This window comes from Chroicocephalus ridibundus, chromosome 11 (genome assembly GCF_963924245.1).
Source record: "Chroicocephalus ridibundus chromosome 11, bChrRid1.1, whole genome shotgun sequence".
NCBI lineage: Eukaryota > Metazoa > Chordata > Aves > Charadriiformes > Laridae > Chroicocephalus > Chroicocephalus ridibundus.
Window position 1 is genome coordinate 741,821 of NC_086294.1, and position 27,494 is coordinate 769,314.

Below are 27,494 nucleotides of genomic sequence, written 5' to 3' on the forward strand. Positions count from 1 at the left end.
GGCCGGAAGGGTCCCCGGGTAGGAAGCACTTCTTCCCGCAGCCGATGCCAGGCACAGTCTCGACACAAGCAGCTGGTGCAGGTCAGCCAGGACCAGGCTCCTGTTATGCCACGTACAGTTATTGAACCAGAAAACAGGCTCAGCCTGGACAGCCCCCGCCCCAAGTGAGCCGCCCCCCAGGAGCGCCAGTGCTTCCCTGCCTGCCCCACTGCCCTCTGGCTCCCCCTCACTGAGCGCAGGCTGTCACACCCAGAACTGCAGCAGTTTCCTTCCTTCAAGCTTTCTCGGGTCTGTTTGTTGTGACCCAGGCAGGCAGCCTGTGCTTTCAGTCGCGTGGCTGTTGGCAGGCAGAGGCCTGGGCAGGAGACAGCTCATGCCATCATGCCACAGTGTGCTTTGTGCTCAGAAAAACGTTTTTACCCCTTCGTTCCTTCAGTTTTCTCAAGAAAAATGGGTGGAGGATGATGTGCGCTGCACCGGCCACTGCCCGGCACCACTACCCATCCTCCCCTCCAAGGTGCCGCAGTTGCCTGGGAGCATTCGCTCACAGCATGTGGTGACGTTCCCTTGCTCCAGGACCGTCGGGGTGGAAGCACATCTCTTCTCCAGACAACCCCAGAAGGAGGTGGCAGCGTGCTGCAGTGCTGTGACAGGCTGTGCCGGAGCAGGAGAGGTGCCACATGCTCTCCTCCCCCAGGAGCTGCTGGCCCCACCTGCCCTTGCAGAGCCAGAGCAGGCGCCTCCAAGCGGGAGCAGACGGGGGCCTGGTGGAAACCTGGCTCCCACGCACAGCCCGGGGTGCTGCAGGCTGTGGGGCAGTGGCCGCAGGGGTGGGGGAGGCTGCACGACCCCCTCCCCACAACCCACGGCCAGGGCCAGCAGCACCGCCCCACCGGCAAGGAGCGCAGAACAAGGTCAGTGACGTTGTGAGCCCAGCGCCCTGGCCGCCTCCTGCAATCCAAGAGAGCCTATTCCATCCCTTCCACAGGGCGGACCACAGACCCGTCCCGTTCACGGACTCTGGTCAGGCCCCTCCTACCTGCCCACAGCCCCAGACTGCGCTCAGAACCATGCACGAAAGACTTGCAAAGGCTTCACATTCAAAAGCACGAAGACTTGAGAGTGTCTGACAGCACTGTATCACCAGCTTTCCCTTCGCTGCCTGTGCTCCCTGGTGAGATGACCCAGGCCTGCTGGCTCCCGTACACCTCCGTGCGGCGCAAGCTGTCATCAAGCGGCCGGTTGGGTCCCCGGAGCAGTGGGCTATCGCGGTCACCAACGGCACAGCAGCAGGAAAGAAGGGCGCTGTGCCCTGCTGCCCAGCGAAGAAGCTGGCTTAGCAGAGCTGCCCACGCCGTTTCACTTTCCTTCCCCAAGCAGCACCGCTGGGGGCAGCCGGACACCCTGACATTTGATCGTTCACCCTCTTCGGCCGAGCAGCGTTCTCCCCTGCAGCAGACAGAGCTGCCCTTCCGTCTGGCTTAACACACCGAGCCACGACGACGAGAGAAGTGAGCCCTGGTGCCGCACGACGCCTTCGTGTGAAGCCAGTCGCACGACCCAGCGGTGCGGGAAGGGCAGGGCTGTGCACGACAAGTTCAGCTTGCGAGGACTGAAGGAGGCACTGGCGTGCTTTTCCCGTGGCTGCTCAGGAAGCTCCCAAACCAGCTCCCTGCGCTGGAGCCCTGAGCAGCTCTCGTTTCTAACCATCTGCAAGGTGCCATTCAAAGCTGTCCTGCTTCGGTGCCATGGAGGGCTGGATTGCCACTGACAGAGCACTGCCATACCCAAAACTGTGCCCCAGTGCCTTGAGACATCCAGAGATCTGCACAGCAAAAGGGGTCTGGGAGGATGTTTGCGGGGGGGCACTGGTTCCTTGGAGGCAGCAGGGCGACTCTGACCTCTGGAAAACACCGGTGAGAACAGATACCGCAGAACCTGCTCCAGAGCAAAGTCCTTGCAGCTTCAGGCTGAGTGAAACCCAGAGGAACATGATGCCCCTTCCCTGCCCCAAAAAAAGCTCTGCAGCGCATGACACTCCCAAATCTGGGGGGCAGCGTAACGGTTACAATGCTCTGGGGGTGCCTCACATACTCTCGGCTCCCTTGCTGGAGCGGCCAAAACAGACCAAGCTCCCACGCTGACAACACCCTCTCCCGTCAGCACTAGGGTCTGGCGCGTCCCACCCAGTGCAGGCAGCCCTAGCTGGCCTCCAGCCGCTACCTGCTGACCAGAGGAGGCCACGTCACTGCAGTGCAAACCACAGGCTGGGGGGCAGTTACAAGTTTTGGCCACCCCAGTCAAGCCCATCTTCACCCTGGCTGAAGGTGGCCACATCTGTAGCCGCAGCAGAGGCACCGTGCAGGGAAGAGCTCTAACACTGCTGCCCTTTACTGTCAGAGTGAAAGCAACGTTACTTTCTGGTAGCTCTAAGCTACCAAGGAACAATGCTGGGGCACGCAGAAGAAGCGAGCTATCAAGTGACAGACGAACATTGACAAGTCCTCCATCGTAGCACACCAACTGGTTAGTTGGCGACTTGCAAGGAAGTCAGTGCAATTGAGCCTAACTCTGTACCCTGCTGGAGGATGGGCCTGTGGAACCTTCCCTACCCCAAAGCAGAGCTGAAATGGATGCTGCCCCGCGCAATTTATAGCAAGCTGTCCACGACTGCAGGCACAGGAGAAGAGTTTGCCTGAAGTATGAATGATTAATCCATTAGAAGTTTTAAACTACAGCCAAGTGTTGAGGACACGCTGACAAAGCTGTATAAAGTGCTGTTATGAAACACTTGCTGAAATATTCAACAAAACGGCTGTTCCAAATCTGGGCCTGTGCAATGGGAGAGCGGCACTTCTACCACGCGGCCGCTCCCGTCGGATGGTGCCTCTCATCACACGTGGGTCACAGCGGCCACCGGCATCGCTCCTCCCCTGCCAGCAGCACCTTCAGCGGCCGGCGCGGCACTGCTGCTGGCAGCTTGGGCCAGAGAGGCCTGCACTGAACTGGCTGATACACAGGCACAACTGGGACAGGAGAAGGGACAGCAGCCATGTCGAGACCTTTCCGGGACTCACCGTGGCCTTTCTGTTAGAAACAGTGAAACAGCACTGGAAAGAGACCAGGTCCTTGCACTCTCTTCTGCTAAAAGCCAGAGGTCATTTAAGCCAGCAGCACATTGTGGCACAACGTTTCCTGCAGAAACGCTCTGAGAAAAAGCTGCATTTTTCCCCATGCAGGGGGTTACGGTACTTTACTGAATCCATTCGCCTTCCACATTCAAGGAAAGCCCCAGAGGAGACCAGTTGAAATACACATTTGAGAAGTTGTCGCCTCCCACTGCAGTTTCTCTCCCAGAGGGAGCACAAGTCCCAAGAGGGCAGCTCTCAAGCACGCCCGGCTCACAGGAGCTGGTGTCAGCTGCTGCTGTGGTTTGAGAGGAAACACAGCCGCCACTGCAAGTTTTCAGTCTTCGAGAGCATCCGGGCAATACTCTACTAAATAAAACCAACCCACCTTAGAGTCTGAATTCAATGATCGCTTTCTTTGAAGCTTCATCAATGCTTCAGAAGTTGTAGCTCTGTTGCTGTCACCAGACAAATTACCTGAGAAACTTTAAACGCAGTCATGCAGCATTAAAGCTGAAAAGCTTTTCTCATCAAGCAGTTGGGTGTGGGCGTTATACAGGAGAGGACAAGAGCAGAACAGCTCTCCATCTTATTCACTTACAGCTGCCAAAATGCACAGGATAAACAACAGTTCAAAGGAAGGCCAAGCCTCTCCTTAGGCTGGAGACATCCTATTCCAGTCCTCTCATTCTGGACACTGCACAACTGATCATCAGCCTCAAAGCACTAACACAGCGAGAGAAGGACCCAAGGAAACCAAGAGCGTGTGGTAGCACCTTTATTCGCTCTTCCCAGCCTATGCAATAGCGCTATTTTAAATGTGGAGGATCCCCTGTAAGCAGCCCAGTGAGAGACAGCATAGCAAAACCCTAGGCACCTTACCCAAACCTCTGAAAATCCCTTTGGAAGTCTTGCACAGCACATTACTGATGCAAAGCCACCCCACGGCTTCCCAACTCACTTCAACCAGCAGCTTTCCGTTAACAGAGATCAGGTTTTCTACTGGAAGAGCTTTGCCAGCAAAACCCCAACCCAAAACACATCAATTAAGGGAAGTGCTGGTTTTCTCTGCTTCTTGTCAGAAGCCTAAATGCCTCCAAGATAATTCGAGCCTTACTGGCGACTTCATTAGCTGCTTTGTGCCTCTCTTTTTGACCAAGGTCAGGCACTCCGAAGATCTCCCATGGCATGGCAGGGTCCTTTGCACAACGAGCAGATGCCCATTAGCGCTTTGGGACTGGCGGTCCGATACAGAAGAGGAACAAGGGTGATTTCTCTCGGAGGCACTAGGCAGCGCTCAGTTTTAGGCTCGAGTTTTGATGCTTCCATTGTTTTTTCTAAAGCAGGATAGGAGAGGGTGTAAGCTGAGCAGACCCTCCCATCTTCTAATCAACCTTAGAGAGTACAGATCACAATGAATCATGCTTGTCCCCAAAATGGTAGCACTCCCTGTAATCACACAGTACCAGCCTGCACAATCCAGTGCAAATAACTCCCACTTTGTTTTTAAAACAAATACTACAATACCTTGTTATTTCATGTACAACCTGCTTTATCTTAAGCATACACATTTTGTTTCTTCTCATGCCTAATTTATACGTTAATCATTACCTCCATGAGGGAAAGGCAGGAGCAGTACTTTTCACCCGGTTTGGCATAAACTAAAATCGCGACCTTAGACTGTAGCGCTCCTTATCACAGTGGGTCTACAAGGACCACAGTACAAGGATACTGGCTTTGATGATAGAACCAGCCCATCCTGTCCCAGGGGCCAGGCACAGATGTCACCGTTAAGGTACCCACTTACTTACAGGGGGAGCCCTTCCAGAAAGCAGGCAGCGACGCCACCCGAGAGCCCTTGAGCTCCGCAAGCCCTCCCAGAAGTCTTGCTGCAGTCACCAGGGGCCCTGGCCCTTGTCTAGGTATTTCAGGTATGACACCCAGGCAGACAGACAAGCAAGCAAGGGCTCACTTCAGGCAAGCCAAGGGGCAGGCTCAGCCAAGAAGTCAGCCGCCTGGGAAGAAGCGAAGCGCGCGCACCCCCAGCGTCGGCCCAGCCTAGCACCAACCAGCTGCGGGGACTCCTTCCTCTTCCTAAGGCGAGAGGGCTAGGAGCATGAGAAAAGCAGTAAGTCCTGAAGTTTACTTCTTCTTTAGCTCCAGCTGCGTGCTGGCACTCAGAACCACTCTGCATGCACACAAGAGGCTTACGCTCCTGTTAGGCAAGGCCTGGAGCACGCAAGAGGAAGCAGCAACAGCAGTTTACCAACCACTGCTACTGCTGACCAAAAGCTCGTCCCGTGGTGTCTGAACAGCTGACTGCCACGGTAACAGCTGTTCAGAGCAGAAGTATTAATACCACAGTCTTCTCATCTGGGAGGAAGCACACAGTAGAGAAGGGACCAGTAAATCTTTTCCCACATGTAAATAAAGTGGGTTTTATCGCTGCTTCTGCGCCAAGAGATTTGGTTTTGCTTGTCCAGCCAGCAAGCAGGAAGTCTTGCTTAAGACTGCACAACACCATTTTAATAATAATTTCTTACAGGGTTAAGCGCTGCCTCCAGCAGATTGCTAAGTCAAGTCAGTCTGTGCATCTGGTTCGACCTTCAAAACGTTCTTACCCAAGTCCAGTGAAAGTCCTTCTGTTCAGGAGAAGGGACAGACAGTACAAGGGCGTTAGCTGCAACCGAAGGACGCAGAGGTGACAGTGACTAGAAATCAAGTGTTTCTGAGCCACTCTTTGGGGCTGCAGACCCAGCACTGCAGGAGGAAGGAACACCCAGCCCTGACCTCCCAGCCAGACGCGTGTCCTGGAGTAAACCCCGCACAGGCAGCAAGTGCAGAAGAAGAGACTGCATGGCTGGGGAAGAGGGATGCAAGGACTTCAACTAAAGTTTTCATACTGGCTGCCAACATGTCTCGTCTCTGCCACAGGCCTCCCTTGCCCACAAGACCTCCAGGGCACAGTCTGGGCACAGATGAGATCTAACTCCCTTGTCAAGAAAGGCATTTAATTATTCTTTCTCCTCTCTGGGGATATTTGCCCACGCTTTACAGCTTCATGCCTGTCACGTCACATTCCCTGGCCCCCCAACTCCTTCCTGCCCAGAGGCTTTCACTGTACGCTCAGTCTCTACTGACACCCTATTCAGATTTCAGGAAATACCTTAGCACACTCCTGAAACAGATACCAGTCAGAGCCAGATGGAAATACAATAGCCTACTTCCAAGCAAAAAAAAAAAAAAAAAAAAAAAAATTCCAAAGTTGCAAAACGCTCAGAGCAAGTTTCACAATCCCCAGCTCCAAACACAGAAGGCTCTACCACCAGAGTCACCTGAGCAAAACTCAAGTATCAAGGAAGCAAAGTGGCAGTGAGTACGGGTAGTTTCACATGCAAATCCCCTCTGCCACCAGACTGCTGCTGACCCAGCCCAGATTTCAGCCTGGACTCAAGCAGAAGTGACTGATCTGTAACTACCCACACTGGTATCAGACCTGCCCTCTTCCGTGGCTGCATGACTGTATCCAGCAGGTTAGGAAAATTCCTGCCTTTCAGTTCCCGCTAGTCTGAGAAGCTCTTACGGTCACCCTAGAGAGCTGTTTCAGCTTTCAGGGAGCTGAACAGGCAACACATTTCAGGGAAATTACCATGCCAAGTGAGAGCTTTCCAGAGCCAACGCAGCACTGGCCACATTTCACACAAGGGTAAGTAAAGTTGCTCCCCTCTTGCACACTGCATGTGCTCCAAGCACGAGTTACGTCTGATCATAAACTGTGCAGAAGATTTTCTTGCAGCTGAGCTCAGGGCTGGGAACAAGGTGAGCTTCCTCACCTGAGCACACAGGGATGGGATTCAGAGATCTCCGAGATAACTGAAGTCATACTAATCAGCATTTATGGAGCACAGATGTGCCCAGAAAGGATTCAACATCTCTAAAAAGCAGGGCTACAGGCACTCCTCATAGGAGAAAAGCATACCTTAGGTACTAGAGTACTCGAGTCTCTGCAGGATGTCACCAGGCATCAGCCAGCACTCCAAAGCACTATAAACCCCATCACACAGGTTAGAAAGCGTGCAGAAGATGTGTCATATAAGAAACCAGCTTCCCCCCAGCTCAAAAGTGCAGTAATTCAGGGCCTCAGACCTCTCAGTTTATTCTAGACTGCAACAGACACAGAGACATCTCCTGAAAGTTCAGAACTTGAGAACTTCCTCTAACTTTTTTTTGTAATCAGTGAAATCTTAGTTTACTGTTAAGGCAAGGAGACATCTTCCACCAAGTCAACGACATGGCTGAGAACAGCACATTCCTCAGCCTGAGTCAGTGTTTCCACTGAAAATCAGCATCGGTTCTAGATTTAAATAAGACCTGGCTTGCAGTGATTTACACAGCACGAACTCAGCCTTACAAGGGTCTTGCAAGAGTGTTCCGGCAGACAGACAGGAGGGACAAAGTGCAGTTTTAAAGCAAAGGGAACATGCCACAGCGAGCAGTCACTCAGCATAGAAGGAGTCTCCTTGAGCAATCTCCCCGGGGCTCAAGTACCACAATCTGCACAGCGCCTGCAGTGCTGGAAAAAGGCCTTACACACTTTGCTTCTCACCCAGGCCAGGTGCCCAGCTGACAAGGGCTGCCCAGAAGGGCAGCCTCATTTAATTCCATCTGCTACGGTGCCAGCCTTAGACTCATTTAGCCAGTTTGTCTGAAGCACGTTTTCAGATACAGGACCTGAAATTGGAAATCCTTCTCTTTGCATCAGGTTCTTCTCAGATTATGCCCTCCTTGGGGGTGAGAAGCAATGAAGGTGAGGTCAGACATCAGCCCCAGGACAGCACTGTTTGCCAGTAAACGGCCCCCGCTGTTTGCGCAGTCAGATGACGTGAGCCAGGGACAGAGGGAGGTATGATACAGGGAGAGAGAACGCGAGGTTTTAATGCATACTACAGTACGAGAAGCAGATAAGAGGACAACTGCCAAATGAGATTTTAAATTTTTTTTTGGCAGGACATCAGCCATCTGGAGTTGCAGGTCCTGAAGGTATAGTAACAGTTAAACTAAATGCTCCAACAGACTGCTTGGAAAGGGTAAATATACGGGGAGAAAACCTACTGGAATTGCTACATTCTGCCCTCCAAATAAACTTTTCCTGGGGAGGGCTCAGCTTGACAGTCACGGTTTGAGAAGCAAGGGCCTAACCAGAGCAATTAGGATCCCCTCCTTTCCACACTCAGACCTGCATAAGAGGAAAAATACATCCCTCTAGCAGAAGGCAGTGACTGTATCTAGGTCACCCGTTTATTCTTGCAGCTGGACAAACATTAGGAGGCAGGCAGCATCACTGTGACTATTACTCTTACCACAGCCGGCTTTGCTACAAGTAATCAACTTCCAGAAATAAGGTTTCCACCCTGTGTGTACAATAGGTCAAAGGCAATACTGGGCTTTGTTTGCCTTTGGTTGGAAGGAAGGCTGCTGCCAGAGCCTGGTTCCCTCTGGCACAGCACGGAATAGCTTCATCCATTACGCTGTTATGTACCAGTGGGGCATGGGGGGGGTGGGGAGAAATTAAGCTGGGCAAATTGCTAACATCAGCTAGTGCTTTCAAAATTAGTATGTCACTTTGTACTTTGGCTCATTCCACTTCTTTTTAAAGCACACCATTATCAACAGCATTACAATTCACCTCTAATTTACATAGACAAGAAAGTACCTGCTGACCAGTCAGCAGATACCGTTGTTTCCTCATGCCAGTTGATACCAAATTATTCTATAATGAAAATACTGGTGGGGAAATGAGATATTTTCTTCCTCCTAAGCAAGCCCCTGCTGCCCAAAAAGGCCCAGCTCCTTATGCCATGCTCCACACAGGCACCACGTTCCTACTGCTGCACGTTTGCCAGCTTTGTTCTAGTGCAGGCGTGTTCCCTCCACCCACCCAAAGCACTGTGTGACACTGAACGGCAGATCGACAGTGTTCCAGGCACTCACGCCTGGACAGACAAGAAGACAGCCCTCAGTTTTTACAGCAGGAAAGCTGCAGACAGAAATCAGCACGAGTCAGTTCACAGAGCTAGGAAGATGAATCAGATACTCTTAAGGATAATATCCCTCAGGCTCAGGATATAAATTACCAGCTCTAAAAGTAAAGGTCAAGTTGTTTACTTCTAATGAACAACAGCCAAGTCAGTTATTAGACCTTGCAAGATGCAAGAAGTGTTGTTTCTTTGGAGACTTTGCTATTGGTAGCCTGTGCAAACCCAGAAGCCAGCTATCAAAAAAAAAAAAAACCACCACCAAACAAAAAACCACCATCAAAGCCATGGCCATGAGGTCTTCTGTGCCACCTCAGCAAGTGACCCAGCCTCTGTCTCACTGCTCCTCCACCTGGAGGAGAAGCATACGTTTCTCCTCTCATGCCCAACAGTGCTGAAGTAGCTAGGGTGACTCTGAGGGAGTGCAAGCTTGCACACGCTGGACTCCATCCCCTCTGGGAGAAGGGACAAAGGGGCACCAGCGGCCATTATCAGCTGCAGCCTCCCTCTTTGAAGTGCTGTAATACAGGGGAGTCATATGGCCAACACCACTAAGTCTTACCACATAAATTGCAAGATGATTTCCGCAACTCAGACCGTCATCATGGCTAACTAATTCTACACAGTCTAGAGTGGAATATACTTGTTCTTGTTTGGCACTATTCTGGACTGCACCTTTCTCCAACAAGCCTTCGGGTATCATAGAATGGTTTGGGTTGGAAGGGACCTTTAAAGACATCTAGTCCAAACCCCACACAATGAGCACGGACATCTTCAACTAGATCAGGTTCCTCGGAGCCCCATCCAACCCGGCCTTGAATGTTTCCAGGGATGAAGCATCTACCACCTCCATGGACAACCTGGGCTAGGGTTTTACCACTCTCAGAGTAAAGCATTTATTTCTTGTATGTAGTCTAAATCATCCTCTTTTAGTTTAAAACTGTTACCTCTTGTCCCATTGCTACCGGCCCTGATAAAATGTCTGTCCCCATCTTTCCTGTAGGCCCCCTTTAAGTACTGAAGGCCACTATAAGGTCTCCCCGGAGCCTTCTCTTCTCGAGGTTGAAGAACCCTGACTCTCTCAGCCTGTCCTCATAGGAGAGGTGTTCCATCTCTCTGATCATTTTTGTGGCCTCCTCTGGACCTGCTCCAACAGGTCCATGTTTCTCCTGTGCTGAACGCCCTAGAGCTGGACACAGTACTCCACATGGGGTCTCATGAGAGAGAGTGGCAGAATCACCTCCCTCGACCTGCTCGCCACGCTTCTTTTGATGCGGCCCAAGATATGGTCAGCCTTCCGGGCTGCGAACACACACTGCTGTCTCTTGTCCAGCTTTTCACCCACCACTATGCCCAAGTCCTTCTCCTCAGGGCTGCTCTCAATCTTTTCATCCCCCAGCCTGTATTGATACCAGGGGGTAGCCCTGACCCACATGCAGGACCCTGCACTTGGCCTTGTTGAACCTCATGACGTTCACACGAGCTCACTTCCTGAGCTTGCCCAGGTCCCTCCGGATGGCATCTCGTCCCTCAGGCGCGTCAACCACACCACTCAGCTTGGCGTCATCAGCAAACTTGCTGAGGGTGCACTCAATCCCACTGCCTACGTCATTGATGAATATATTGAACAGCACTGGCCCCAATACGGACCCCTGACACCACTCACCACCAATCTCCATCTGGACATTGAGCCATTGACCACCACCCTCTAGATGCAATCATCCAGCCAATTCCTCATCCACCAAACAGTCCACCCATCAAATCCATATTTTCCCAATTCAGAGAGAAGGATGTTGTAGGGGATGGTGTCAAAGGCCTTACACAAGTCCAGATAGATGACATCCATAGCTCTTCCCTCATCCATAGCTCCACTGGTGTAGTCACTCCATCTCAGAAAGCCACTAGGTTGGTCAAGCAAGACTTGCCCTTGGTGAAGCCATGCTGGCTGTCTCGAATCACTTCCCTGTCTTCCATGTGCCTTAGACTAGCTTCAAGGAGGATCTGTTCCATGATCTCCCCAGGCACAGAGGTGAGGCTGACAGGTCAGTAGTTCCCAGGGTCCTCCTTTCTGCCCTTTTTAAAAATGGGTGCAATGTTTCCCTTTTTCCAGTCACCGGGGACTTCACCTGACTGCCATGACTTTTCCAATACCACGGAGAGTCGCCTGGCAACTACATCATCCAGTTCCCTCACGACTCTGGGACACATCCCATCAGGTCCCATAGACTTCTGTATATTCAGGTTCCTCAAGCAGTCACAAACCTGATCTTCTCTTACATTGGGAGGGACTTTGCTCCCCTAGTCCCTGCCTTGCGGTTCATCCACTTGAGATGTGTGGGGAGAGAGATTGCCAGCGAAGACCGAGGCAAGAGTTGAGTATCTCAGCCTTCTCTTCTGTTGTTAGCAGTTTGCCAGTGTACGGGGAGGTACACTTTTTTTGACTTTCCTTTGACATACCTCTAGAAATCCTTCTTATTAGTCTTTGCATCCCTTGCTGAGTTCAGCTCCAGATGCGCCTTGGCCTTCCTGACCCAAACTCTACACAACTGGGCAGCATCCCTATACGCTTCCCAGGATACCTGTCCTCACTCCCACTTTCTCTTTCCAGCCTAGATGTTTTCTACCTTTGCCAAGCATTACCCCAACAGGAAGGGACAAACTCTCCAGCCTGGGCTTACAGCTCCTGTCTCCTGAGGATACAGAGGAACAGGCGCTGTGGCTGGGGAGAAGCATGGCTGCAGCATGCATGCCACGCACAGCCAGCGTAACTCATGCCTGTGCTGCTCAGCCTGAAGAGTCCATCAACAGCAGGCTTTGAAACAAGGCTCGGGGGTTCATGAGCTCTTCTACAGCATGGGTGACAAAGCCAATACTAAGTTTAAGGAATTTTCCTGTTACATCTCATATGCAGCTTTCTTTTTAATACAGACAGTGAGCAATATGAGGTTATTTTTCTTCTCCATGGGCCAGCTGGACAAGCTACGTCCATTGCTACTCCAGACAGTCCACAAATTGTTCGATTAAAAAACACTGCCACCATGAAATGCTACTTTATTGTCACATTTTGAAAGCTCAGCAGTAATTATTTCCATCTGTGTGATCCACTCAAGACCAAAATATGATTCATAATTACTTCCACACATTAGCACACTGGCTGCGATCCATAATATAAGAGCTTACTTTGCAGTTTGCCTACATAGTAAAATAACTTAAAGCATAAAATTTAGAGTATAGCAAATTTCCCACTTTTCAGTGTGGACACATTTGTTCAGAAATACTAATGCATTACTTGCAGCAGCTTAATTCATTAGATTAAGCAACGTCACCTAGGAGAGCAAAACATCTGCTCTGAAAGGAAAGCACCCACACAGTAGCTCTTCCCAGATAACTGCTTGGAAACACCACGAGAACTGACAAACCACATTAAATCATGTCTCAGACCAGCTAGGCAGACTGTAACGACTTGATTAAATTTAGATGTCAATTTTTTTTATATCAGAGGTTCAGCCACACCAACAGACATACAGTAATGGTATAACAGATTTTTTAAAAATTAGCTTTTTTTAGGGACACCCATTCTATGTTAGACACTCCTGGGGGTGACCATTAAACAAAACCTCATTGAAAGCTATCTCAGAAGACTTCTGTTAAAGATATCAGGTTCCGGGTTGACACACTGGCCAAAAAGGAGCAAGGAGGAAAAAGGGTGTTTAACAGAGGCAGAATCAAGAAAAAGGAAAAGCTTTTGCAGAAAAACACAAAGTTACAGCCCTGACTTCATTTTGCTGACATTAATAAATGGTTTTGTACATTACATCCACTTCAACAAAAGCAATGCAAATTGGAGGCTCCCGAGGTGGGTTCAGAGGCCAGATATGGCTATAGGTAGCAGTTCGAAGACAGGACTTACCAGAAGACCTTTGGTTTCGGGGTTAGGGTGCTGCTTCTGCAGAATTGCAGTTGTGTTAGCTTTGGTTTAGCAACGAAACCATTCTTCCTGCAGCATAAACCTGGCCTCTCAGTGAAGACGCACTCAAACACTTAGACACACGTCCTCTCTCATCTCCCAGCCTACTCCCTTGTGCTGGCCCACAGGTGTGCAAGCAGAGCAGAGACCTGATCTAAGCAGAGGACATTCAGTGTCATCGGTTCCCTGATCCAGTCTGATATGAGATCCTTTAAGCCTCCAAGGCAGCAGATCTGGCTCAAAGCCAGACTGTCCAAGGCAGCAGACTCACTCTCCCTTCAGCTTCTGCTAGCATATCCCTTTTTGTGGCTATAGCAGCAAAGTGACACTTGCACTAACCAAAGACGTTCTACCTGGGAAACAAGGAATTTTTTTTCTCCCCCAGTACTGAGAAATGCCTGTTAGCCACCCCAAAACTGTGCATTTCCCAGGGAAAACCCCAATTACACTTCGAGTCCGTGAGGTAGTAGTGGTGGGAAGTATCACCAGGCTGCTACCCGCTCCTTCTCAAAGGAAAGCCCTTAAGGTTTTCACTCTTTTACAGAGGAAGCTGAACTCATGACTTCCACTCATTCAGGTTCTTACTCACTCACACCCATTGTTCACTGCTTATATTTGGGTCCTCCGGCCAGACCCAAACCAGAGCATTCCTGACATCTTGCATCAGATATAAATCCAGGGATGCTTTTATATACACTGGTCCAGTAGTCCACCATTTGCAGCAAAAAAAAGTTCTTGAAAATGTTCTCTCCACAGTTCAGCCTGTCCACCCACCTATGTCAAGTCTCCTTTGGATTCACGACAGTGAAATACTCTTGCTGGGAACTTCTCAAGCTTCAGCTTCCCAAAAACTCAGGGCTTTGAGAAGACCTTTGTCACAGTGCACTGCTGAGTCAGAGTAACGTGAAGTGGTAGAGGCGCGCAGCTGGCAGTTATCTCAAAATGCAGAAAATGCGTATAGACCTCAGCCCTGAGCAGGCCCCAAGCGCGTGTTGTCCCAAGCCATGGCAACAACAGTATGTTGAGAATGACCTTAATGTGCAACGGCCAAAGACGGTTTCACATAGTGGTAAAGGCCTTGGGGGAATTGTCTGAGTCTTGACAACTTTCCAAGTGATGTCAGCTTTGATACCCACTTCATCAGTCTCTACAGTACCAGTACCCAAAGTCCCCGCACAGCTGTAACGCACCGACTTAGGTTTTGATTTGAGGTACATGTTAGTCTGATTTTTCTTTTCCACCCCAGGTTCATCTGTCCATGACCATGCCAGACACACCCAGCACATGCAAACCCTGAGTGTCTCCTTTCCTTCCTGAGAGCAGGTCCCACCTAAAGCACAGTGCCTCTACAGAAGTGCCCCCCACACTCCCTCCTGCAGAACAGCCCCCTTGGTAGCTCTGGCAACATCTGCTGCTCCCCGAAGACAGCCAGAACACCTACAGGTACTTAAGACTCTTCTCAACAGCTCAGGTCTGTTTGTGATATTCACTGCAACGCAGGAAGAGAGGTGATGATGGTTTCTGGCTCCCCAGTCTGGATGAGGATCTTTATCTTTCAGGCTTCTTCAAGCCTGAAAGGCAGCACTGGAGTTGGCATGACAGCGTGAGTCCCTGTGCTGACGGTGAGGGGGCGAGTACACCCCAAGATGAACGAGCAGAGATTTTACAACCAAAGCCTGTGAAACTGATGAGAATAAACTCAGTCTCTATGCAAGTGTCCTTACCAGCAAGACAAAGAGTTAACAAAAAAACCCAAGCTAAATCCTCCTCTTTCTAATGGGGAAAAGGACCACAACTCAGCCTTGTGAGAATCCTAGAGTTGAGGTTGGAAGGGAACTCTGGAGATATCTGGTTCAACCCCTGTGCTCAAGTAGGGTCAGCTACAGCACGCTGCCCAGGACCATCGTCCAGCCAGGTTTTGAGTATCTCCAAAGATGGAGACTCCACTGCTTCTCTGGGCAACCTGTGCCAGTGCTTGATCACTCTCACAGTAGAAAAGCATCGTCTTGTGTTCAGAAGGAACGCCCCATGTTTCAGTTTGTGCTCGTTGTCTCCAGTCCTGTCACTGGACACACCTGAGAAGAGTCCAGCTCCCTCTTCTTCATTCCCTCCCATCAAGCATTTATACGCATGGATAGCTGCCCCCCACCCCTTCCCTGTCCCGAGTCTTTTCTTCTTGAGGCTGAACAGTCCCACCTCTCTCAGCTTCTCCTCATATAAAGATGCTCTGGTCCCTCAATCATCTTCTCAGCCCTCCTCTGACAATTTGAGCCTGCACCAAGCACTGCAGCGAGCCCCACGAGAGCTATGGGTGCCAGAGTAAACCAGCATACCATACTGAAAGGATGTGGCACAACAGATGGACCAGCTAGCTACCAAGATAAGTTACACTGTCCTCCCTTTCCCCAGAAATCTGTGCTTTTCCACAGAACAATAATAGCCTCCAAAGAAAACCAAAAGCCCAGGAACGGTTTCAATGGCGCTATTAGATAACTTGAACAGATATCGATGGGCTCAAGAAAACGGATGCACACTGATTTAGTAGGAACTGTACACTTGCATATTACAAGCTTTAACTGTGCGGTCTTCAGGTGAAGCTTATCAACCAAAAGACAGACAGAATGAGAGTTGTGGCAAACCTAAGGCCAGCAAAAAGCACGTATAACAATCTCAGCATAAGGATTCCCCTGAGGCATCAGCATTACGGATGTCCAGCAGTATCTTCCAACAGGCAGAGACCTGTCAGAGACATAACAGCAAAATAAAGCAGGAAAAGAGTCTACAAACAGAATCGCTACTTCAAACAAGTCTCCACCATATTATTTTAAGGTCAACACATACTCACTCATTTGCAAACCAGAAAGGGTCACGATTATATCGCCCCACGGCCACTAGGCATACCTGTGTTTTTAGGCCCATCTGCATACACTGGTCCTGGAGGCGGAGGTGCGTTTTGCCACCCATACTGAGGATAACCTTGATAACCTGGCTGGCCTGGCTGGTATGGCCCAGTAGGTCCGGGAGGATAGCCTGGGTACGGGCCAGGAGGACCACCCGGTTGCTGTGCATAGGGTGGGTAAGGGGCAGTTGGGCCCGGGCCAGGGTAAGGTGGAGGATTTTCGTAGTTCATGTGGGATGCACAATCTGTCCTGCAGAAGAAGGAAAACAAACAGAAGAACTGGTTTGCTTTTGTCCGCTTCATCCACAACCATGTAATTCCCGTTTCAGATTGCTCTCCAGAGAGGCCTACATTAAGTTTAAGAAACAGACCTCAAAATACCTGATCAAGCAGCGAGTTTATTTTTAAACCTATCACAGAGGCAGAGACTGCGTTGAAGTGATTTAAGTGACATGAGTTCAGCAGCAGAGTGACTTGCTGCTTTCCAGTCATGCATCAGCTATTCACCTTAAGACATTTAACAGTCTTGCAAAGCAAAATCCTCTGCTTCCACTCCTGATTAAATTGCTTTTAGGAGAGATTTAGAAGTGATTACTTTATGTCGATATTAAAAAAAAAAAAAAAAACCAAACAAACATGCAGACATGCAGCCCATTCCAGACATGTCTGGTAGCCTCGACCGGAGAAAGAGTGAATGCAAACATCCATTACACTTCTGCTAATTGTTACAAGCATCTAGACCAGCACTCTGGAGCAAGACTGTATACGAGTAATTTCCTGATGACACTGTAACCCACCACATTGCGTATTCTTCCAGTAATATGCAACTGAATCATTAAGCAGCCACAAGCAGTCAGGACCTTGGACTCAGTCTCATTCAAAAAGCAACACTAATGACACCTCAGAGAGTTGGTGTTCATAAAACCTACCTAATGTATTACTCATGGTACAGCCATCAAAAGACAAGACTGTCACAATAATGCAACTTTAATTAACCTCTAAGCAGCATGAGTAAGCAAACCATTTCTTACATTAGGTCTCTGAAGCTTCTCCCTGTTTGAGAAACAGAAGTGTCCTTAATACCATGTGTTCAGGAACCATCCTGACTGAAGTAGCTGTACCCTGCTATTTCCTTTTACCATTACAGGGTGCAGAAGGGCCACCCTTTGCAGCACACCTCCTCCCACACGCCTTGCGCTTCAGCAAGGAATACTAGGAGCATAATTTGCCTCCGCTGAGGCTCACTGCTGCCGGCATGGAGCAGGAGAGGCCGACAACCCTTTGGATGGTGTTGGAAAGGGCAGGCAGCTGGGCTAGACTGGATGCTCTGTACTGTGTGCCCACTTCTGGGTATGTGCAGATTTTGAGTCCAGAGTAGACCATTCGCACATCTACACTGAGCTCTGGCATGATGCAGATTAAAGAATTTCACCTTTGTAACTCTATGGCAAGCCCAGAGCAGTCATCTGCCAGGCAGAAGCCAAGCAAGTGAAGCCTCTGGGGCTATGTTTAGCTGCTGCAGTCCCTGACAGTGCTGAAGTGAGCTTTGTTTGTTTATGGCTTGCTATTTCATCACCTCAGAGAGCACTGACTGTTTCTCCCCAAGGAAATATCCCCAGGCTCTCTGCTTATTTACTTGTCACTCTTGCCTGAACGTTTCTATCACGATGCTCACCGCCGTACAGGCACTTTGGGGCTCTCCCATGCAGGCAGCCCCCTCCCACTCTCGCAGTAACAGCCAGTCTGGTCACACACGATGCCCAGGACAGCACTGCCGACTCAAAACGACTCCAGAGGCAGGGAACAGGGCTGATGTCCCTCCCACGATGAAGCCCTTCAGTGCTGTCAGGCTGGGTCTTTCCAGGCCTCACTAGCCTGCAGTTGTCATTCACTTGAATTCATTCTAATGCTCCTCTTGCTGTGCAAGCTAGGCACAGTCCCAGTTAACTGCTAAGGCAGTGCTGTTACCTTTCAAATGATATTTCTTAATGTCTTTGACAAGAGTTTTAACTGTTTAACCAGTGCCAGGGATGAGAGGAATTTTTTTTTTCCCCCATTGCCAGGCCAGCCAGACTGCTTAACTGCTCATTTTAAAATGGACAAGCACAACGTTTAACTGGAGGCTCTTATACCACCGTACTGCACTGCAATGCCTCTACCAAGTCTGCAGCAAGGAAATCCTCCCTTCAGTGCAAGGCCGTCAGCAAGCCCTACAACTCACTTCAATGCAACAAACTAGAGAATTGGGATATAATGGGCCACTAACGTTCATCTAACCCAGAAAATCATCCCAAAATAGCAGCCAAAAGCAAGTTCCCAGGGAAGAACAAGGCCAGAGATAGCACGTGTATACCTACCTACTGTTGCACACGGCAGGGTAACCATTTCATGCCCAAGCCGGACAGGACCCCGGCAACCAGCAAACCCCTGTGAACGCCCCCCTGACTTTGCTCAGCCTCCCTGAGCTGGCATACAGCTGCAGTGCCCGCTCCCAGCACAAGGGGATCCAAAGCTCCGCTGCATGCCTTGTGGAAAACTGCCTCCTGCCCCACTGGGGTGACTGTAGGAGGTAGGGATCGGCAGTCACCCTCCTGGATTTAGGGATTCGCCAAACCGGGGAGGAGGCATGTGGGAGCCCCCTGTTCCAGGCTGAAGAGCCCCAGCCCACTCTCTGCTTCTCGGGCAGGAGCCAGCCCCTCCAGGCCTGTTCTAGGCTGTAAGTGGGCACCCTAGATATACATATATTTGTGTATATATATACACGCATATATACACATAAGGCAGCAAACTGCAGATCATGGTTTTTGTTCATAAACCTTTTCTTAAGAACCCCCAGGGCTCAGCTTGCTTTAGTGATCATGGCCAAGCTCCAGCAAAGAGTCACATCCATACTTTGGTTTTCCGAAGCCCTCCTACGCAACAGGACGGTCAGCTCAGCCCATCCTTTCCCGTGAAGTTCACTGAAGTCCAGTCTTCCCTTCTGTCCCTTCATACGCATCAGTTCATTTTATCTACATTCGCTATCATTGCCATTTTAGTGCTGTAGGAAGGCTTAAATGATGTTGCAATTCTTCAGTTGGCAGTGAACTGAGATTCAGGCAGCGGATAACTTAAATTCAGCCATCACACCGCTCCCTAGCCATGGGGACTTGTGCTGGGACACCCAGGGGCCATCCTCCACCGTCAGGGCTAGCCATTTCCTCCCTTCCCTGCTCCCATCAGTACCCAAGCAGGAAGCCTGCCCGCTATCCCACAGCTGCCTGGTTTCTATAAGAGCACCCAGCAAGGAACCATACCAAAAGCCCTTTGGAGAGCTGGTGCAACTGCTGGTGCAACCACATGGGCAGAAAAGCATCTCTGCAGAAAGGTCTTGAGATGATTATCAGCTGTACGTGGTAAAGCTTAGAAACCACTGGAAGAGTGTGGTAAGATGAGAGCCTGGCTAAAACCAACAGTTGTAGGAGATGACTCAAGAAAACTGCACATCTGCAGCTCTGAAGAGTCTGAGAAACTGGAAAGAAAGTTAAAAACCCAAGTCTGACAATGGCTTGGGCAAACAGGAAAGTGGTGGCATAGGGAACAAGAAAGAAATACCAGTGCTCTTTGCGTGTTTAACAGCTCCACGTTAGCCACATCAAAACAGTTTCCGAAAAGGAGGCAGGTTTGGAGTGGAGCTAGTAACTGAGCTTCTGCCTGTTAATGCAGGAGAGGGACTGAAGAGAAAACTGGAGTCTACTAAAAGCCAGAAAGATGCCTGGGCAGAGACCTCAGAAGAACAACAGAAAACATGAAGAGTGAGATTAAGAAGTTACTTTTCCCCTCAAAGTTGAGGGTAAAGTAACAAAACCGAGATTAGGCAAGAAGTAAAGGAGAGCATCCAGCAAGAACAGTTTCAGCAGCAACTGTATGGGAGTTTTATTGGCAGGGTGATCTGTGATGAATGAGAAGAGAAAACTCCCAAAGAATTTATCAAGCTATTCAGCAAAACTGGGAGGCGATTGTGGAAACCAGGTCCTCCAGAGGTCCTAAGTACTACTTCTGTCCACTCCCTCCCAGCTCTGCCTCAGCTGTGAAGGTCAGCCTTCTTGCAATGATCTTTGTCCTCAGTTACATTCTCAGGAAGAATGTTTCGTTGTCCTCCACTATCAGTTACTGCCACGCACATACCCTTCCTTACTTGCCCTTTTTGAACCGTGTGACATTTTCCTCCTTCTCATGAGCTCATACATGATTTTAAATGCTTATTGGCCCTATTTACTCATCTGGGTACGTGTTCGCAAGGCAGAGCCTTGACTCATTAAGCAGATACTTTTCAGAGACATACTTGAGCTCCTAGTCAAACATACTGTCAAGCTTTGCTGCGTGTTTTCACCCCAACTAGTAATTCCATGTGAGCTGCAACCAAGACCAACTCCTATGAGCTTGCATCAGGGCTCATAACTGTGGGTTTCCCAATGAGCACCTCCCGGAGACAAACCTTGAAAGAAAGAAGCCAACGCACCAGTAAAACCCTTTGTTTTCCATGGCACTGCAGGAGGTCCATCAGGAAGAGCCAGTAGAGCCCTACAGTGTCTCACCCAATGTGAAACTTCATTAAGCACTAAACCCAGGAAAGAAAGATTTCCTCGACTGTTGCTAAGCATTTGTCCTCTGTTGCTGGTTAGCAATAGAGAAATTACTAGTTCACCTGAAGAGAATGACAAAATGTGTTCCTGTTCCTTCCTCTCTCCCCCCACCATTAGTACCTTTGCTAAGAGGTAAGTTCATTAATGCATCATTAAGATTCCTTAAGCTATCTTCAAACTCCTTTGTTCAACACTGCTGAGCAAATGTTATTTCCCCTACCCTAACAGAAGGGGGTTATTTTTAAACAAGCAGCTTACCATACCCCAAAAGGCTGCACTGTCTCCCATAAGGTCTGTAAAAAAGAAATCACTGAAGTACACACACAATATGTCATACAGCGAACACATATGGCACTATATAAGCATGTATATATAGAGACACATACAGAGATACGAGTATGCAAGAACTACCACCCTATGCAAGAACATAAGTCCCTCTACACCTGTAACCTGTCTTTGACTAAGGCTTAGCAAAAGGTGCAAGTACAGAACTATGATGCTTTGCATACACATATATATACAGAACTATGATCCTTTGTATACACTACATCTATAATTCTTTTTTAAACCTGTCTATTTTGGCAACCGATACACCTTAGAGAAACACACTTCATCATTAAGCTTTGAAAATACCTACTTCTTTCTGATTGCTTTAAACTTACTGCCTCACACAGGGTCAGCATACCAATGCGGCTGTTACACAACCAGTCAGTCACTGCTCCTGACTCTCCTCTTCCAGCACACCCAGGAATCTATTCTTTTTTATTCTCCGGGCATCTCTCCTGAGCTGAGGACACAGCCTGTCCTGTTCCTTGGTCATTCTTGCCACCCACTGCTATGCCTTTAGTTTCACCATTTGCCTGAGAGGGAGCAAGCAGGCTGCATGAAGCTCTGCTGCGCAGTGCTGCAGCAGTCTTCTGCTCTCTCTCCCTTTCCTAGCCCACTCTCAGGACAGCTCTTGCCATACATCAAGCCAAACACAGAGCTCGAGTTGCACCGTACTGGTTGTAACTGCAAGATCCTTCTGAGTGGGAACAGCTCAGGTAGAGCCTATCACTGCACACGTACAGCTAGGACCATCCTTTTCACACACATGGCTCACTCACCAACGCACAGTCTCTTCCACCATTTCACTGACCAGGTATCAGACCCATCCACAAGTCTCTGAAAACAGCCTGAGTTTCAACCTGGGAAAGTCTCATCATCCACAGCATGCCACCTATTTACCCCTTTTTACAGATCAGCAGATGGTGGATTATGATTCACCTTTATCCCATCTATGTTTAGGAATCACTGGGAAGGATTTTTTCCCCCCACCCCAAACCAGGAAAAAAAAAGAAATCAGCAGCCTCATTTAGCTATCTGACCACCACCTCGCTTCACAAGAGCAGCCCTGCAGCACAGCATGAGGGTCTGAACAGGTAGGACTTTGGTCAGAACATAACACGATGCAGGAAAACAACCAAGAATGAAAAGAACAAGGGAAAGAGCGATGGAAGGCAAGCACTTCTGCTAGCGGAAGGGATTCCCAAACAAAAAAGCCTTCACACCCTGCTGATAAGACCCAGTTTCACCCTTTTCCCTCCTCCAAAAGGCCACTTACAAGGCTGCTGCTCCCAAGCACCTCTTCTGAAGTCAGCATAATTCTGGCCTTTAAAGTGACTGGAGACCAGTATGAATCTGCTTCTACTTGTTAGCACTGACACCACCCCATTACCTTAGCAAAACTGAAAAGAGCACGCATAGAAGAACCATCTGCATTTTTACACAGTGAATGTTCACAGCTGCTAATCCACCTGCAAAGAAATACCAGTCTCTATAGACTGTTGCCTGCAAGTCATATCCTTCAAACGCAATCTCCTATGCAAGAGACAATCAATTAAATAAAAGGCTATGTAGGCAGAGGGAGATGATAATCTAATCTGGGTACTGAAATGGGGTTAAATGCCTTCTGTTGCATAGGGAACACTGCAAGAAAGCCCTCTGAAAACAAATGGGGGATTAATAAATTAAAAAAACCCCAAAGCAGATCCACAGTCTGGAACACCTAGACAACTTTCCCCCCAAAAAAACCAACAGTTAGCAGATTTTAGGAATTTAAAGGCAAGAAGTTGTTTGTTTTTAGAACTGCAGAACAAGCACCGCAGCATATGAGGTGCTCTAATCAGGAGGAATCACATTTTGAGCATGTCTGATACTGATTCAGCTGGCCTTTGCACAGATGGAAGATGGAGGGCATGGTGAGAGGCACAGATCCTGAGAAGGGCAACTGGGGCACCCTGATGTAACCCACCCCTTCCAATGCCTGCAGCACTAGGAAGTAGTTTTCCAATACAGAGCTCTAATGGAAAGTACATTTAACATCAACAATCCAGCTCCTGGCAACCAGCCTAGAATTTAAATTACATTTCATATGAACAGTATCCAAATGAAAAAAAAAAAATAAGCAGAAGTGGCTTTTAAATGGCACTGGTTCTGTGTTTCCCTCTTACCAGCTTCTTTGCAAGCTCCATTTAGTGATCGCATGAAAGGTACGCTAAGGATAAATTGTAAGAGAGTCCCTTCTTGCTCAGTTTGCTTCCAGGAAGAGCCTCCTCCCAGGTTTGCTCACCCACTTCACCAGGCAGCACCATCAGCCTAGCGTGATAGCTGAAGGAGAACTGCACCCACCTCTTCTGACAAAAGCTGCTCAAAACTGGTTTACTTCCCAAAACGCAGGTCTAGGCAAATGTGAAAAGACCAGCTTTATGCTATCAAAGAAAGAGCTAGAAAATGCTGCTTTGTTCAAACCAAACTTCTTTAAGAGGTCTCCGGGATACTCCCCGGTCATTAGGAGGATGTGCATTTCCTCACCCTCATTCGAGTGCCTGCCAGGCATTTCCTGCACAAAAATACGAGCTGCTGTTCCGAGTGGCTGAAACCACCAGATCAGGCAGCTCTGCGGAGTGAACAGCAGTGGTTTGGATGAACAGGCATTTAGCCTTCCAAGCTTCTGAGCCAGGTGTTCTCTCCTGCCAGTACCCTCCAAGCCCTCCAGAGGCCTGAAGTCTGCTTGTCTCTGCAGAGAGAGTGTTTGATGTGCAAGCTGACACTTGTGTCCTTACAAACTGTCCCACCCCTCCAGTCCATCGTCTGTCCTGCCTTCTTGGATACCACGGTTTTCATCATCTCTAAAGGGCCAGTAGTCACGTTGACAGTATTTGCCTCAGACTCAATGTCCTTTGTAGAGCTTCGCAGTCACAGGATCTGCCCTTGCTATTCTGTCTCCACGGGACTCTCTAACAATGCAGCCTCATGCCCACACAGGTTTGAATGCCAGGATTTTCCTCGTGCAGACAAGCTTCAGCATCTTGTCAATTTCTACAAACATACAAAACTTCTACAGAAATACTACTTGTAACTTATTGCCTAGTTTTCCTGCTTGCAACACAGTGTCCACCTATACGTTCTGCATGGCAGAAGAAAAGTATGAAGCTGGAAGAGCCACATGTGTAGTTCCTACAATAAAAGCATTAATGAAAAAAAAAATCAAATCCAAGGCTCTGCTACTGTTATTACCTGAACTGCACTCTTACAGGGAAAAAATTTTTAAGTTTTTCAGACATCCATGGAAAGGTTTTAAGAACATATGATTTAACATCAGAGACTAACAATTACAATGCTGGGAAGTACCACAGCACAGCCCCTCTGGTGTTACAAGCCAAGGCACTTGCTGCTGACATGCCAGCTGAGACTCTGCCCCGTTACAGAAGTGCTTGTGGCAAAACATAGAAGCAGCAAAGCCCTTTACTCAGAAATCATGGCCAGATATGCATGCTAACACCCTGTTTACAGGTTTCGAATGCTTTTGCGTGCACTGCTCTTGTTCAAGTCTTTGCATGATGTGCTACATTAGATAATTCCAGAAATACACAAATATATTAAGACAGTTTTAAGGTGCAATAAATACCAAAACCAAAAATCAATTAAAGCATCTGATTGTCAAGTTTAACTATTATTTGCAGGGTCTAGTTTAAGAAAGAAGCTTTGTTGGTCCAACTGAGAAGAAAATGTGAAATAAACAGCATGACTGGCAAGAAAATTAATCAGCACAGTTAATACATTCACATGTGCTACTCAGATGGTATTCTGGCAGCATCCCAGCAATGAAACAGCAGTAGTCTTTCACGATAGCCTCCCCAGCTCTGATGCCCTGACGGATTTAGTGAAGATATTACCCAGACTGCATGATGATGTTCTACCATCTCGAGCAGGAAACACACCGAAGAGCAGCACACGGCTTCTAAGACACAGTGAAGTCAGCGTATGCAGACAGTATGCATTTTCTACAGCTAAGATCTCATTACTCAGAATGGTATTTTCATGACTGGCTGGAAAGTGGAATAAGACAGAGATTCTTTCCTCACATTTCCTCGCTTTTTCTGCTTTTCCATATCCTATATGCAGTCGTAACGCAATGCTTTACTTTGCCTGTAGGGCGTATACAAGAATCTTTTAACGGCTGCTTGTCACAGGGCACAAGCAAGTACCCCTGACACCAGTTGTCACAAAACCAAAAAACCCTTTGCCTTACTCTGTCAGAGGTTGAAGAGAAGCTATTACAGTTCAGGGCACTGCCCTCAATAGCTCATGAGACCAAATAAAGCCACAACAATGCACTATAATAGTGATGTAGAAATATATCTTTCTGATACGCAAGTGAAAGAAACAGCAGCTTTTGTTTAGTGGCGGTGGTGCCTGGCAAACGGAGTACAATAGACCAGGCATTTCCAAACTGGTGCATTCCCCGAAGCCCTCTGCAACCCTCACGGGCCGTGGGCAGGCACTGAAACACAACGCAGCTCCCTCCCCAAGAAAGCAGCATGGTGGCGGTGGCAGCAGGACAAGCACTTCATCCCAAGTCCAGAGTAAGGCAACCTCCCCCATCCCAGGACGAGTGGCCTTGGAGTCTCACATGCTGCCTTGTGGGAAGCCAAGCTGCAGCCGGCAGGATGCCAGAAATGGCAATACCGATCGTCTGCCTGAATGACTCAGGCTTCTTGCTATCTTCCCTTATTCCCAAAAATGACAGAGTGCTATTTTCTACTCATTAAGCCATACGGTTTCAGTGCAGAAACAGGAAGTTGAGAAAGGCACAATACACAACCAAGAGAGTAGAAAACATCAATATCGAAGGCAGGCATTCGAACCCTATTCATTCAAGTCTTCATCTGCCACTACAAGTTTTCACGGCGCCCTGCTAAGCCTACAGCCACACCACAGGGAGATCACAAGCAGGTAGCAGGAGAAATGCAGACCTGTTTGTTGAAAATCCAGAGTTACACAAGCTTGCTCTGCCCTCCTAGAAAAAATTAAGTAACATATTAATCTGAACATGCACAGAACTACCCTGAAAACAGGTAGCTCCTCTGTTTACCACAAACAGAGCCCTCCAGGTAATTCTCCATCATCCCACTGCAACCCTATGAGCAGGAACATCGCTGCTTGCGCTTACAGGAACACCTCTGGTTTTTTACACAGCAAGCCACTGCTGATTTTAAATGTAGTATGGACCTGGGGGGGCACATGGCAGCAAAACACTGGAGCCCTCTCCTCTAACTGACACCGGGGTACAACCTCGCAGGGTCTGCTCACCTCACATCAGAGCCACTCGTGTACAGGGCATTCTCTTCTCCTCCTCAGCCTCTGCAGCGAGGACACCCACCAGCCTCTACAGATTATCAGCTACTGCTCCCAAACCATTAGGGGAATGACAGATCAGGATTTTATCAAAGATGGTCTTTACAGCACATGAATAAGCGGCAGAGTGTAGCAGACTTAGTGCTGAAGAAGTTTCAGTACTTGGCAAAACACTATTGTGTGCAGTGCAAAAGATTATTATCCAACATGCGCACTAATTCCTGACTGTCCTCAAAAAGCACTGAAATACGATCACTAAAATGTATCAAGTCTCAGCATTTTCTGCCTCCTCCTCAGTCTGTCTGATATAGTAATGGCATTATTACCACCCAACGTGTCTAGGAAGAGTCAGCCTTTTTATTAAAACAACTGATGCAGTTGAAAGAAAAAGACACATTTTCTGGCACAGCAGCACTTCCCACGCCTTGTATCTCATCTCTATATTTACCATAGCACAAAGGAGGTGGCAGCTGCTCTGCACGGTCATTTTAACTCACCTACACTTACTACCTTACCAAGACTTACCCAATTTAGACAATCAGGTTGAACCTTCTGCTCACAACGAGTCTAGTAGCAAAGGTTAAAGCAACAAAAGCAAAAAGCACTGGGGTTTTTTTTGTTGTTCCTTTCAGATAGAGCTAAACATGAATCTAGGATGACTGCAACAGATCTTAGAGCTGCCCTGGACACACAGGGTCTCCCTGCTGCTATCAGAAGGGGCTTCCGGATCCGCGTGGCAGACGAGAGGAGACAAGTACTCTCCTCTCCTTATTCTATTTCACCATGACATTTAATTATCCAAATGAGGTCTCCAACAGCTATAGGAACAAGAAATAGAAATCCAGGACAACCATAATGACTTTTAAACACACAGTGCAGCATTACTATTTTTTACTCAGAGAGTGCTAGCATACCTCTTGCTCTACACTAAATAAGACCATTAGTATTAAACATGCCCATCTGCTTTGATCGCAGACACTTGCCTCCCTCTTCTCCCCCCACGTTGCATAAACAACTGCCAGCCGAGCAGCACGGGGCAGGGACTGCAAAACCCCACAGCCACCTCGCTCCCTGCAACGAAAACCTGAGAGAGACGAATGCAACTTTTTGATAACAAACGCATCGTCAGAACTGGCAGAGAGGGAGGGAGACTCCCAGGGC

The 27,494-nt window shown here is 48.6% G+C and overlaps 1 protein-coding gene across 2 annotated transcripts in view; it reads right to left on the reverse strand.

Moving 5' to 3' along the window:
- The window catches only part of CYSTM1 (cysteine rich transmembrane module containing 1), a 28,776-nt gene that overhangs the window by 563 nt on the left and 719 nt on the right, over nt 1-27,494 (reverse strand). For both annotated transcript variants that reach the window (XM_063348941.1, XM_063348940.1), the window contains exon 2: nt 16,032-16,279. In XM_063348941.1, coding sequence (XP_063205011.1) covers nt 16,032-16,260 — 229 coding nt within the window. In that variant the 5' untranslated portion in view covers nt 16,261-16,279. The remainder of the gene's footprint in view (nt 1-16,031; nt 16,280-27,494) is intronic.